This window comes from Prionailurus bengalensis, chromosome B3, assembly GCF_016509475.1.
Source record: "Prionailurus bengalensis isolate Pbe53 chromosome B3, Fcat_Pben_1.1_paternal_pri, whole genome shotgun sequence".
Classification (NCBI taxonomy): Eukaryota; Metazoa; Chordata; class Mammalia; order Carnivora; family Felidae; genus Prionailurus; species Prionailurus bengalensis.
Window position 1 is genome coordinate 37,844,228 of NC_057355.1, and position 14,832 is coordinate 37,859,059.

Here is a 14,832-nt window from a genome sequence, read left to right on the forward strand (position 1 = left end):
TGAGGCTCTCCAACTTAAAGGCCTAAAGGAAACGAAACTAGAGAGTGCTTCCAAATAACAGATAAAAACTCAAGCACAAAACAATGAAGTCTATATAGAATAATTATCTCAACAAAAATCCAGTCCTTTAATTTTTATGTTGGTCCCAGGCCAGAGAGTCTCCCTAACGTCTTCCTGACACCCTTCCCTCATCTGCATCCCCACTGGAAACACACACACGGTGTCACCAGCAGGAAGAGGCAATGCTAACGACACTGTCAGCAAGCAGCACTGAGGCCAGGTTGGTAGAAGTCTCAAAGCTGGACTCTCCTCTCCGCTTTCCTCTCTACTCATTTTACGCTCTGCTCCAGTTGTGGCTGGCAGTTGCCGAGCACATCCTTTCGCGACCTTTGGTTGACTATTTGAAATTCCATTGTGTGCTACAGCTCAACATCAGGGCCAGTGGGATGGCCCTCTGTACTTCTCCGAGTGGTTTCCTAATCCATAAGCCCATTACATCTGCATACTTGCTCTCATCAGATAGAAAAGACAAGTATCAGGATCCTCATCCTAGAGTTAGGAAAATGAAACCCCAAGGAGTCACAAAGCAAGAATTAAGGCCTGTGGTGACTACAGTTTGTGGTGGAGCTGGGTTCTAATTCTCATCTTTTGACTCCTGGTCCAGAGGTCTCTCCAACAGGCCCATCTTCTCAACTTGCCACTAGTGACGAGCTCGGATTTGATGCCCTGATCTGACTTTGAGTTCAGAGTAGTGATGTCCTGGTACCGTCTCTGGCCCTGACAGAAGGGATGCCAAACTATGTGATCACGAGGATATATGAAAGGTTTTCATGTGTTCAAGGACCAGATCAGTGGCCAACTATTAGGATGAAGCAGTTAGTCCTCGGCTTGGTAAACAGAACACTGCTTTGACTGGATGGCTGTTTATAAAGTAAGGAGTTTCCTATCCCCCGAGGTGTTCAAGCAGAGTGTGGATGTCTGCTTTCCAGAGATACGGTACAGAGGTTTGATTCGATGATGTCTGAGATCCCTCCCAATCCCGATGTCTGTGATTCACTCCTGCCTACTGCAACCCTGCTGCAATTCAACAGTGCATATATCAACCATTCTGTTTGCCCAATTTAAGGGGACACAATCTCACGGAGTGGCTGGGGGTTCAAATGAGATACTATGGGCCAAAGAGAAGGTGTTATCCATAATCCAGTGTCAGAATACTATGAAAATAAACATTGTTATCCACGTGCTTTGAGGGCAAAGGGAAGGGCAGGTATGGTGTGGCTCCAGCACCCTTTCCCAGTCTGAAGTCTCCAGGGCCAAGCCTGTGAAATAGATGCCAACTCCACCTGACGTCATTGCTGATTCTAGCAATGAAGCACACCAACTTCTGATGAAAGACGTGGGAAACAGGCCTGATGGCATCAAAGCTGCTTCTATTATTTCAAATGAAAGTCCCAATTCGGTGACAATATTCGATCACGATTCACGGAATATGGTTTTCCCTCTGACTCTGGCATAAAGGTTATTGCTAACAAGGGAGCCCAGCACATTAGAATTTTCCAGCTTCCACTTGACTGATCAAGTACACACACATATACTTAAACATTTCAAAAAAACAGAATTGCAAAGGTGTACAGCCTCTTCCCAAATCTGACCAGAGCATTCAAATGCTTCATTCGTTAAACGCAATAGCAATCTGTTTCTTACACTCATCACTTACCAAATCTCACTGGTTAATTACTCGACACATTAGGAATCTCAAGAACATAGCTACGTTCTCAATCTCTGGCACTTTTACGAGATGGCTCACAGGTTTTTCTACTAAGACTTCTCTGAGAGATATACTGTAACAGGGTCTCTTCATTTACAGAATTTTAGGGGATTGTATAAATTGGCCAAACAGTGAATTGTTTAAAAATTACCGACAGGATAAGAGGCTTACCAAGATAAATATTCTAATGAGCTATAAATCCTGAAAATGTGATTTTAATTTGATGGGCTACCTAGAGCTAAGCAGCAAGCCTGTATCCACTAAAATCTGACTAAATGCTAGCATGCATGCCAAGCGATTACATTTTAGATTTCCTCTTTAAGGAAAAGATTATGTTTAAACAAAGAAGCCTGCAGATTTGAAAAGTGAGTCTAACACTCTTGAACCTAATAACTTAGGCGATGTCTCCCCCACTTATCTGAGGGCTTTACCAGTAAAAGAAAGAGGATACAAAAGAGACATTTCAGCAAGTGAAGGGTCTTTAAATGTCCACATGGGTACCAGGAGAATTCGCTTAAAACAGCTTATAAAGATGGCAGAGTGAATGAGCCCCATCCTATTATTCAATAACCATGTTTGTGATGCATCTGCATAATCTAACCATGCATAAATTAGTATGTGTAATACAACACTTATTTGCATAATAATAGCAAGTTAATAGATGCTTAAAGAGCAGAGACCAACACCACCTTTAAATCAGACATGCCTCCAGGCGCTTTGGCCTGTACAGACCAAGATGCCAGAAAAACAGTGAGCACCAACCAGAGGAAAACAGTCAAACCATTCATTTTTCATCCCTCTAGACATTTCACTTATTTCCCCCCACATACACGGGGGAATCATTTTCAAACCACAAAACACCTTTATAGTTTAAGTGCTAGCACCCTTCCAAATAAGAATCTTAAAGAAATTATAAAGATGATCATCAGTAACGGTAACATAACGGACAGTTTGCTTTCTTACAAGTGTGGACAGCAAGAGGCAAATTTTTTAAAAATCAGTATGTTCAGAATCACACCCACATAAAGCTGGGGGCCTATTTGCTTAGCAAAAATAATGATCCAGATCACATATTTCACCCTTCATCTCAACCTTTTAATTGAAATAATTTTAATTGGATCTAAAGGCTCAAACAGTATATCAAGAAAAGGCTGTGCCTCTCCTCTAACCTCAGTATGAGCACATGGCACTGGGCTAGGATAAGGAAAAACACCACCAATGTCACACAAAGGAAGAGCGTGATGATGCCTTTCAACCTTTAACAAAGAGGAGAAAAAAATCTGGTGTTTAAAAAAAATCAAAAATCAATAGAGACTTCTAAATGACTCCTTTAAGATATCACTTTTCAATTTAACAGGACAGATTTATTTGTATGTGGCTCAAATGTTCACAATTGCTCCCTGCACCTTCATACATAGGAATGAATGTCACAGTGGCAAACGGCAGTAATGAACAATCTTACCTGGGGATATGGAAACCTCCCAAGAGCAAGCTGGGAAAGGAAATAATATTTGTCTAGTTATAGATTTGCATGCAGGGCAGATCTCCTTAAGACAGACAAGCACTAAATTTCAGAACTGTACCCAGCAAATATAAAAAGCTCACAACCTTGGATGCAGGAACTAAACTATTGCTGTAATTACCTTAAGAGCTGTATTTAGAATGGACGTTTTCAATGGGCAATGTTGCATCCCTGATAAAATATTCCAATTTTAACAACTAAACATTACCATTATGTGGTTTCTCTTAGGAATGTTCTCAGCTCTATGGGCATGATTCACATTCACATGTGTGCGACAATATTCACTGAGACAGAGATGTAAAACTAGAGGAGACTGTTGGTTTCTCCTCTTGTAAGATGGAGACACCTTCTTGTTTCCCAGCCTTTAGTTGTGTAGAATTTTTAGTCACAAGTACACACGCAGTGTTATAGGATATGGGGAATGGGCCACATGAAATAGAAATTTTTGCCATTATTTTCATCAATTTATTAGTTTTTTTCATTCACTTTCTATCTACTGTTAGGAATAAAGAGCTACCATTAGTAGGAAAGGGCCGAGTCAAGGCTGGGAATTCAAACTATAGGTCAAAGTCTGAAATTGGGGACACGAATCTTTAGAGAGCTTCCAATGTTGCTTGATTTGTAAATTGCCATGTGTTTCTAGACCAGTCACTTAATTTTGGTCTTGGAATTCTCACCTGTAAAAACCAAATGATTCCACCAGGAACAGGGTTGATATAAAGTAATAAGATCAAATTTACCAAATACGCCATAACATATTTAAAGAAAATATTAGCAAAACTTTGCAACTTCATAATGTGGCCCATTCTCAGGCCTGAAATCTTCTCTATATATTTGTAACTACTTTTGAAGTGGAATCGCTGTATCAGGGAACTGTGAAGCTGGAATGAACCCATGATAGTATCAATCCATTTCACAGATTAGAACCCAAGAGCCCCACTGAAAAAGTTTCCACACAGTTAATGAGAAGCTAGGGCCTGACCCTAGGCGTGCAACTTAATCCAGGTTCTTTCTGGCATTTTATATTGCTTTTCTACATCTTGAGAAGTTGTGTATTTATTTAAAAAACACAGACACCACGGAAACATTTTTGAACTCTTTTGGAATTGTGTTTAGAATCATTTCAAGTAACAAAAGAATATCTACTTCATTTTGCTAGAATTGCATTTTATCTTGGACTTAAAATTCTGCTCCCTGCGCTTTTTGAAAATGTAAATTATTTGTTGACTAAAGTCTGAATGGCTTGTGGGTATTACCAAACCCCAAAGCCACTTCTGAAAAATAAATAAAAATAAATAAACAAGATACCCTTACTGAGGATAGACATGAAAATGCTGAAGTTAATTTTCAAAGATCTAAAACCAGTCTGAGCAAGAGCAATGTAACAGGAATAAACCATATGACTTAAAAGGTGACTACTTTGAAAAGGCCAACACTCATTTGGATGTATATTTTTATATGTGTATGTGCGTGTGTTTTGCAATGCCTAGGAAGTTTCATGACCTTATACTCATTTCTTATATACTTAGAGCTCATGGATTTTCAAGATATAAAGTTATACTACCATTATTCACTTAGTAATATCATTAATCAAGGGATTAGTATAAAGTATGGACAGCAAAAACAACACAAGATGGTATGATGGAAAGAGAGTGTGGATGTGAAACTCCCTTTCACAGTTTTGGGTGATTATGTTTGTTGTCTATACACTGGTGTTTTCGGGGAGGCATCTGGATGGCTCAGTTGGTTAAGCATCTGACTTGGCTCAGGTCCTGATCTCGCAGTTTGTGAGTCCGAGCCCCATGCTGGTCTCTGAGACAGCTCAGAACCTGGAACCTGCTTGGGATTCTTGTCTCCCTCTCTCTCTGCCCCTCCCCCCACTTGTGATCTTTCTCTCAAAAATATAAATAAACATAAAAAAAATAAACTTTTTTTAAAGTTTATTTTTTAATTTATTTTGAGAGAGAGAGAAGCAGGGGAGGTGCAGAGAGACAGGGGGAGGCGGAATCCCAAGCAGGCTCCATGCTGCCAGCACAGAGCCCAATGCGGGGCTTAAATTCACAAACCGTGAGATTATGACCTGAGCTGAAGTCAAGGGTCAGACGCTTAACCAACCGAGGCACCCACGGGCCCCACTACATACTGTTTTTAACTGGGAAGGGAAGAGACTACGTTTTCCACTCCCCCCTACACCAATCTTACCCAATACAGGCCATGCATGTGCCTGGCCAAGGAGAGTGTGCACAATGATCTTGGAGGAGTCACTATGGTCCACTGCAGCAGAGATGGTAGGCCAGGCGTTTGTACCATTCTGTATTGACCTGACAGGCAGTGACCGCTCAAAAAAAGCTGTCATCTATCATCGCACTCATCTGTGGATTACAAGGTTTGCACGTCCTTCCATTTGGAATTAGAAAACTACTAAGAGGAGGAGCTCTCATCTACAAAAGCTAACAATAAGTAGTAGACAACATTTAGAATATTTTATCTCAAGTCTTTCTACAGGCACCGTGCCGCTCACTCGGGTATACGTCCAACATGTCACTGAGGACTATGGAAGAACTCTGTCCACATGGCTTACTGGCAGAAGAACTTGCCCACTACACACGCGGTTAAAATCTAAATTAGCTGGCTGGTACCAACACTGGACAGTGCCTCTTGTGGTTGGAAGAACTAATAAGCAATGAGAAATGAAACGCTTAAAAAAAGTGGCATAAAATGAAAAATATGAATTCTTTCCACTTCAACACAAAACTTCAAATTCTCAAATCATTATTGTTCTATGGAGAGGCCAGGTCACGGTCAACTTGGGACCGTGCACTCATCTACTTGGTGGCCTCTGTCATGACTGGTACAATGTAATGAGGATGGCTGATAGCATTCATTTACCCTATAAGATACCACCACGCAAGAGAACAGAGAGAAAATTCAGTGCACGCTGGTCAGCTGGGAGCCCCTGGGTACCAGTCTGCTTGGAAACAGGTGGCAGTGCTTGAACTGGGGAACTCATCATTCTTGGGACTGGCTTTGCCTTGTGTGTACTTTCCTGACATCCTACAAAATCTCAGTCCTGTCAACTACCTTCCTGGGAGAACTGCATCTAAGATATCTTGCAGCTCTGACCTCTTTGGAGCCAGATGACTGAGAATGATTCCTTGCCCTTGACCAGAGCAGAACAATCGTGTCCTCTCTTGCCTACTGTCACTCCTGGGCTGCTCCAGCAGCGGGCCCAGGATTCCAATTCTGCACCAGTGAAAACTGGCAGTGGCACTACTAGGCTGGTGCCAAAAGCAGTCATTTTAAGGCCCCGGGAGAGGCAGCTGCCCTCCATGTATGTCCCTGTCCTTCTAGGTTTAATGCAACTGCAGTGCTTTTGCTCCACACTATTTGTCTTGTGGCAAAATAGAAGGAAATATATAGCCAGGCCCCAGAACCCTTTTATCAAGTTCAATTAGGAGAAGGTAAAAAAGGAAAAGGGCTGTTAGCAGATATGGCTGCATGAAGAACAGGTTCTTCATGAGGCTGTCAAAAGTCAAAATAAACACTGAAGCCTTATGGGGAAGAGGGAACACATATGCTATGAGTGAATGTTTCAGAGACAGACGGACCTGGGGCCATTCTGTATCTTTTACCCCTACCGGTCTATTAATCTACTTGCATTTCCCCAGTTTTTATTGTCAAGGTATTATAAATTAGGAAACTTACAAAAGAGAGTATGTAATCTTCTCTGAAATGGCCTGCAGATATGTCACTGTACTAAATGTGTTTCAGATTTAATGAAGCTTTAATGTCCTTTTTAATTTTGCCTGTTTCTGTATCACCAGGGGTCGGGCAAGGCAATCAGCACTCAAGAGGGTGGTTTGGTTTAAAACTAGGAAAAAACTCATTTGCTTATGAGTTGCACTGTATTTTCTTAATTAAATTTACTGAGTAAAATGGTTTAAGTTCAGCCAACCAATGACCTTTGTATGTAGATTTAGATTTATAAATAGGTTAACAGTTAAAGGAAAGGAAAAAAAAAAAAGAATCACAACAAAGCAAACAGATTAGGACTAAGCCAATAGAAATCTTTGCTCTCTTCATCATCTTTACAAAAGCAGCATTTAAATATAGGCAGCTTAAGTCCAGTTTAAAAAAAAAGCATATTGAAAAATGTGGATGCACTTAAGCGCCAGCAATTCATCAAATGACTCTCACATCCTTTTCATTCCCAGGAGGGGAGCGCCTTGTATTGTAAAAGATTTGGAAAAGCTTTATTTATTTTTGGAGGGTGGAGGTAGAGATGGGGGAAGGACAGGATTCTATTTAATGTTAAATTAAAAAAGTGCATTTTAATTCCAAATACTTAAGATTCAGCAAACTGCTAAATACTCTCTGTTGGTTGTGGGAAATGCACTATATAAAAGGTGGAAAAAGAATGCTCTGAAAACACCTACCATTGGGAATACGTTTAAATATCAGCAAACCACTAACACTTCGCTGTAAAACTAAAACCTCCTTAGTGTCATCTTATTGATCTTTGATATGTCCAATCAAAATCTATGGAATACTCACTCGAGTTAGCAGCATTTTAATATGTTGGATTTTATAATTTAAACAACAAACATGTAGGTGTGATCATAACGACTGCCAAATTGCAGAGCAACTGCATGATAGAAACATCTGTATTTTAACAAAAAGGTAGAAGATACTTATTTACAAAGCAACAAAAATGGCTTCTGTTGATAACAAGAATAATTATGGCCACGGAGTCATAAACGATAGAGAGCAAAAATATATTGTGGCAAGAACGCAAGAGCAGGACACAAACTCAAAATGTTTTTGGTGAATCAAGTTTCTTACCTAGAATATCAACAACGTGGGATGGGTTTTAAATTTACACTTATACCGAAGAGCCCTGGAATTTTTTTTAATTCTTAATTTAGACGTATCCTATGTTTCTTGGCATAACGGCAAATTGAAAATAAGCATTTTCAATATAGCCAGTGATCTAGCTGAAGGAGGACTTTATAGACTGAAATGTTCTAAAATTTGTTCTTAATTACCTTGTGCACATTTTACACAATTAAATTTCCATCTAAGGATCTTGCATTTAGATTGTGCACTGCAGTTAAACCTTCATTTTATAGAAATGCAGCAGCTACTGTGGAACATTCAGACACAGGAAAACTTTAAAAAAATCAGACTTAACTACTGGATTACATAAAATTCCCTAGGTGAGATTTCATCCCAAGACCAATTTACACAGTCCTAGAGAGAGAGTTTAAATCATCTGAAACTATGCTGGGAAAGAACCATAATAAATATTAAATACCTCAAAATCTACCCTAAGATTTTACTTTTCTTCCCATGTATCAATTTCACTATCCTCTTACTGAATGGTTTAGAAACAATCCAAAGGATATAACAGCAATTTACCAGTGTTAAAGTGCTTTGGAGGTTAAACTGACAACAAAGAACACAGAAACACAAAGCGTCTTGAAGTAGGGTTTCAATTAAATGTGGAGGATTTAGTAATGCAGGACCAAAAAAAAAAAAAAAAAAAGAGTTACAAATTAATTTAATCTTCTGCCTATAGTTTGCAGCTGCACTCCAAAGTGTCTAGGGCTTAAGAACAAAGCCTTGAAAGGCCTCAGAGTGAGGAAAGCTTCAATTTTTAATGTATAACGCCATTAGCTGATAACTTGTGGAATCTGCAACCCCTGCGGAGGGGCATAAGTGCGAGTAACAGAGACTGATGAAGTGACATATTTGTTCATGTCTCCAACTATGAGGAAGAGGGTTATTACTAACACCATCAGGCCCAACAGAAATATGCCCTAATAACCTTAGGGACCTTCCACGTTATCAGTTCTCACTACATCAAATATATTAAAATCAAAACCTAATTCACTTTAATTAAAGACAATTAGTTTGTTTTTCTATTAGTGTTTTAACTTGTGTGATATTATAATACACTGCAAATTAAAGATGGGATAACAAATGTAATGAAAGCACCAAATGGTGTGTACCTTCCCACCCCTGCTTGGGGGAAATACACGCTTATCACGGGGGTCTATTTTAAGGAAATTCAAGGACACCATCATTAAAAGTGGTGTAGAAACATGGCACTTTGAAATGAATATAGTGGGACCGTGCATATCTTTTCCCTATTCAATTTATACTTTTCACATAACACTTTCCTATAAACTCTAAGGATTTCCTTAACACAAACAGAATTATGGCCCAATGGAGGCACCAGAAGCTTAATTAATTTGCCCAAGGTCATACTGCAGGTTGGTGGCAAAGCTTGTTAAATCACTAAGAACTGTGGGCTCTACAGATGTTTTTGGCAATGGCAAAGGACCCTGTCTGCAAAGGCCTCAGAGACTTCTAGTGCAGTGGGTGAAGCACGACAAATAACTCATTACGGCTGTACAGAAGTGCCAAGTGCTCCTGAGAGCTCGCAAATAACATGTTTTCTTTGTGTAGAGAGAACCTAAATGTGAGGTTCCCATCAGGAGTGCTTCTTAACATGTGCCAGTATTTAAAAAAGAACTACTCATCCTCACTAGAGTCCATGGATAAAAAGTAAATTTATTTTAACTTAAGGAGGCCAAACGTGGTAACACAAAGAAATAAATCAAGCACTTCTCCATCATTCAGAAGGTCCTGCCTTCTATCCCACAGATTACTAATAATAATGGAGAAAAGACAGCATTACAAATAAATGTTTCCAATACAGTGTGGGCTTTTTTTTTTTTTAATTAGAAATGGGCTTATTACAGTGGACACTTAAATGGGGAGAGGGCAACAGTAATTCACAAGTACAATATCCTAATGCTGTTCCATTAATTGCTTTATTTGTTTCACGGTTAAAAATGATTGCTTGCTGTAGCCTAACCATGAATGCTGAAAAGCATGATACATTGAGGTCTCAACCTGGGCAAACTGTACCTAAACTTACACTTTATTGCAGCTTAGTTCACAATCTTCACCTAATATAGGGGTATATCCCAGTGCAGCAGGAGGATAAATCATCCTGGAATATTACTCCGGCAAAGTTTAGCTGTGACTGGAGCATATGTGCTTTCGAGCCACTGAAGCAAAGGCCCATAAAATACACTAATTACTGGAAGTTATGGTCACTGAGTGATTGATAGCGCTCTGCAAGGCAACTTCCTCATTTTCAGCTCTTCTGACGGGCTCATCCGCCACATAGCAATTATTAATTCATGACCCACCCCTCGGGCACTAGTACCTTTACCTCTAATTCTCCTGCTACCAAACTACTGCTACAGCTGGACACTGTCTTTCTTCATTCTGATGGCCGGGTAAGGATGATAAAAAGTAGATTTCATGCTAAACGCTATTGTTTTGAATCTTTAAACGTTCTTCGGTCTTTCTCACCCTGCTGTCCCAACACATAAATTCTCCTTCCTCTCCCATAATGCTAGCTCACTTGCCTCATTTTCCTTTGGTCTGTGTGTGTGTGTGTGTGTGTGTGTGTGTATCAATCTATCTGTCTATACTACTTTACACCAAAAACTCCGATGGAATTATTTTTTGTGTGAATACTATGGTTTAGATGCAATATATAATTTCACCAGGCCATAGTAAATATGAGGCGGCTGATTAAAAAAAAAGGAAAACAACCCCTCCTCTCTTTAAGGAGACCCACTTTTGTAGCTTTGAAAGACACTGTCGCAAGTTGATTTCCATCAGTACCTTTACTCAGAGCGATGCTAATGAAAATATCTGGATACATAACTAAATCTCTAAAAGTCACTGAGAAACAACTCGCAAAGGTCTCTTTTGTTGGTGTTCTGTGCACTGAAAGGAAATTCAGTGAGAAACTCTGAATTAAGAAGAGATAAAGCTCAGTCATGGTGGATGAAAGCAAACAATTTATTTTTCTAATAGAAAAAAAAAATGAATGCTTTTCAAATGTTTGCACAACTCCAACTCAAAATGCAATACTGGGGGTAGTTGTCCTGCCTGGATTCTGAGATGGTGCAACAACAGATGAACAGATGGAATTCTAAGTTACTCATCCTTTCTGGGCTTGGTTCAAATTATTCCTCCGCTCCTGCAAGGAGTTACTCCCAGAAGACAACTTTGAAGACAAAATTCCCATCACTCCCTGTCCATACCATTTACTGGGCAGCCGAGCACATCCTCTACCTGGTGACATTTCCTACTGCTCTACATCTTCCTGTGTTTCTAATGCCTGGAAAGTTTTAAGTTTTGTTTAAGGGCAAACTTGAAGTCGTGTACGTTTATATGTTCTCCATGATGCCAGAAGTGGTATTTTGCAGTAGGTTGACAATAAGCGTTTGTTGATTATGATAAACCCCTGATGGTGATGTCTTCTAGAGCCTAGCCGACCTGGAAGTGCTTGGATTAGTTGTTTCTACGCTACAATTCTTTAATGAACATAGTATACAAGCTCTTTAGTATTATGGGCTGATAGTCTTAACTGACAAGGCCCTCTTACACATCACTGCTTAGAATAATCACTATCACGTATTTAAGCATTATGATTAATTTAAATGGCTTATTTCTTATTAAAGACTTAAGGGTTGAAAGAAGGGAAAAAGATTAGAGTTAACTGCCCCCTAATCCATCTCATATACTTAATTCAATAACCATTTTTTTAATCTTCACAGTGAGAATTAAGAAATGACACCCTTTCAACACGGTTGTAAAATGCTGACCTGTTGTCCTCTAATAGTACGCAACTTCAATCATAATAGCCCCTAGAGAACTAGCTCTGGGTTTGGCGGGGGTGGGGGTAGGGTCCTTATTTCTAAACTGCTCACTGGAGTCTTGCAGCTGTGACTACTGGAGAGAACGTCAGTGCTGGGGTACAGTCTACAAAGTTCAACCAACTCTACACTTCTGTGTCTAGATGTTTCAAAGTCAAGGGAGTCATAATCATGTAGTATTTCCTAGTGTTTATATGCTGCTCCCGAGAGAGAGAGATGGAGTGGCCACTTCCACTGAGGTGCCACGCAGGCAGGTGCAGTCATCTTGGATCTTCCATTCTTAACCACCATCTGGCTGCATCCTTACCAGAGGCCCCTGAGGGTACCACGTGGAATGGCAGAGCCCTAAGATTCCTGACCCACAGAATCCTGAGTAAATAAATGGTTGTTATGTTAGGCCACTAATTCGGGGTACTTTATTAAGAGTAAGAGATAAATGAGATGCTTTCCTTGACATTGACGGCAGCCTTCCCTCTTGTCTTCCCAGTCCCATGCACTTCCATCGCACTTCTATTTGTCTTTCTACCAACTGGTCAAGGAGCTCCTGAGGGCAAAGTTTGGGTCCTTACTGCCAACACAGAACAGCGTGACATAAATATTTACTGATTAGATGGCATTCTCACTTGTCAGCTTCCCATTAGAGCAGACATATTGGAGATGAGGTTAATTTTTGTATTTCTTTAAAAATATAAACTAGGCTGTGGTTTCTGAAAAATATGTGATAAGGTGTGTACACCTTAAAATATGGTAACACTGAACCGGCTATGGGGACAATGTAGGTAGTAGTGTCAAGCAGTCTTGACTGACGAGCAGAATCCCAATAAACCAGCCTTTTCCTTTATCTAATTTCCTGCTCATTTACATGTACCATTTCTTTATCTCTTCTTTTCCCAGACTACTTCATCTACTCAATCTCTACAGTATAATGAAAGAAGCAGAGTCGGGACCCCTGACTGCTGCTGCCTGGTCCAGTCACTTAACCTTTCTAAAAAAGTCTAATTTCTCTGGATCTCAGTTTCCTTACTTGCAAAACGGGAGTTTGATGCTTATACGGTGGAACAATCTTGGGTGCCTCAAATTACTGATTTTTTCAGTCATTTCCCATCACACTATGGAGGAGCTTAAATGCGGTGATGAATATCAATCAAGTGGCTTTGTTAAGTGTTAGGTACATGTACAGGGTGGTTATGTCATCACCCTTCTTGCAAGAATGACACTGAGCAAGATGTCAACAGCAGAAAAAAAAGAGGACAGAGCGCTAGACTTGGCATCAGAAGTCCTCAATTCCAGTCCTCTTCTGCATAAGGCTGACTGTGTGCTGTCACGGAGGGCATGCTCCCTCCTTCCTCTGGGCCCCAGGGTTCTTCACTGGTCAGAGGAGGGATCTGATTTAACAAGTTCTATAGACACTCTTCTAGTTAAAAAAAATTCTCATCTCTAAGTGTAAGGTAAGGTATGTAAAATAATTGTCTAAATAAATGCTATAAAAAATGTTAAAGTTACAATTAGCCAATTCAGAACCAAAGTATGTGATATGGTCTGCAGGATCTTCAAGAGGATTTTTTTTTTTTAAGTTTATTTATTTATATTGAGAGAGACAGAGAGCGCGAGCAGGGGCAGGGAGAGAGGGAGAATCCCAAGCAGATTCCATTCAATCAGTGCACAGAGCCCGATGTGGGGCCTTGAACTCACAAAACCATGAAATCATGACCTGAGCTAAAATCAAGAGTCATATGCTTAACCCACTGAGCCACCCAGGCGCCCCTTCAAGAGGATTTTTTTTTTTTAACTGAGTTGAATCCTCAGCAGCTTTTTTTTTTTTTTTTAAAGTTTATTTATTTTTGAGACAGAGAGAGACAGAGCATGAACGGGGGAGGGGCAGAGAGAGAGGGAGACACAGAATCGGAAGCAGGCTCCAGGCTCTGAGCCATCAGCCCAGAGCCTGACGCGGGGCTTGAACTCATGGACCAAGAAATCGTGACGTGAGCTGAAGTTGGACGTTTAACTGACTGAGCCACCCAGGCGCCCCTCAAGAGGATTTTTAAAGCTAATTCCAGGTCACTGGATTTGACTATTGACAGAATTCTAGGATCAGTGGTTCTAACCACTGGACATCTCAAGGGAGTGGCAGTGGTTCTCCCAAATTATCACTCAAAGAATTTAGAGTTGACAGATGTCACTAGAAGGCTGGCCCTTATCTTTTAGCTCTCAACTCAAAAGTAACCCCACACCACTCAGTTACTTGTATCATAGAATGCTGTTTGTTTCTGTCTAATGACTTGCTATTGTCACGCATCTTCTTTAAAACGTAGGTTCCATGAAAGCAGGGATTTTGTCAGTTTCATTTGTAGCAATGTTCCCAATGACTACCACAGTGCCTGTCACACGTTAGACACTCACTAAAAAATTTCGGAGTGACTAATGAATGATTGCATCTTATCTAACCTTATCCCAGCTTCTTCCACAAAGCATTTCTTCTCAACAAACAAACAAACAAAAACAACCTGAGACATGTGGTCATTCAGTCACTATGGAAATGCCGGCATTTTTATCCCTAAAGGGGATTCCACTGTGGAGTAGGAAGGATGTAGGGATATCTATCCATTAGAACTTTCTTCTTTATATTGAATAGAAAACGATGGGATTTTTTTTTTCCAGTTTTGTTTGTTTGCTTGTTATGTTAACTTCAGAAAGTTTGGCCTGCCAGTCATTGAGTGGCAGTATCTCTTCTCTACGACAATCCTTCAAACATCTGAATATGGGTTGTCAAATGCTTGCTTTGTCTTCCCTTTCTT

The 14,832-nt window shown here is 40.1% G+C and overlaps 1 protein-coding gene across 6 annotated transcripts in view; it reads right to left on the minus strand.

Annotated features, from left to right (window-relative positions):
* The window catches only part of MAP2K5 (mitogen-activated protein kinase kinase 5), a 273,046-nt gene that overhangs the window by 82,274 nt on the left and 175,940 nt on the right, over positions 1–14,832 (minus strand). For 3 of the 6 annotated variants that reach the window (XM_043555085.1, XM_043555087.1, XM_043555089.1), the window contains exon 17: positions 3,231–3,260. The exons of the other annotated variants lie outside the window; for them this stretch is intronic. In XM_043555085.1, coding sequence (XP_043411020.1) covers positions 3,231–3,260 — 30 coding nt within the window. The remainder of the gene's footprint in view (positions 1–3,230; positions 3,261–14,832) is intronic. 6 annotated transcript variants of the gene reach the window in all.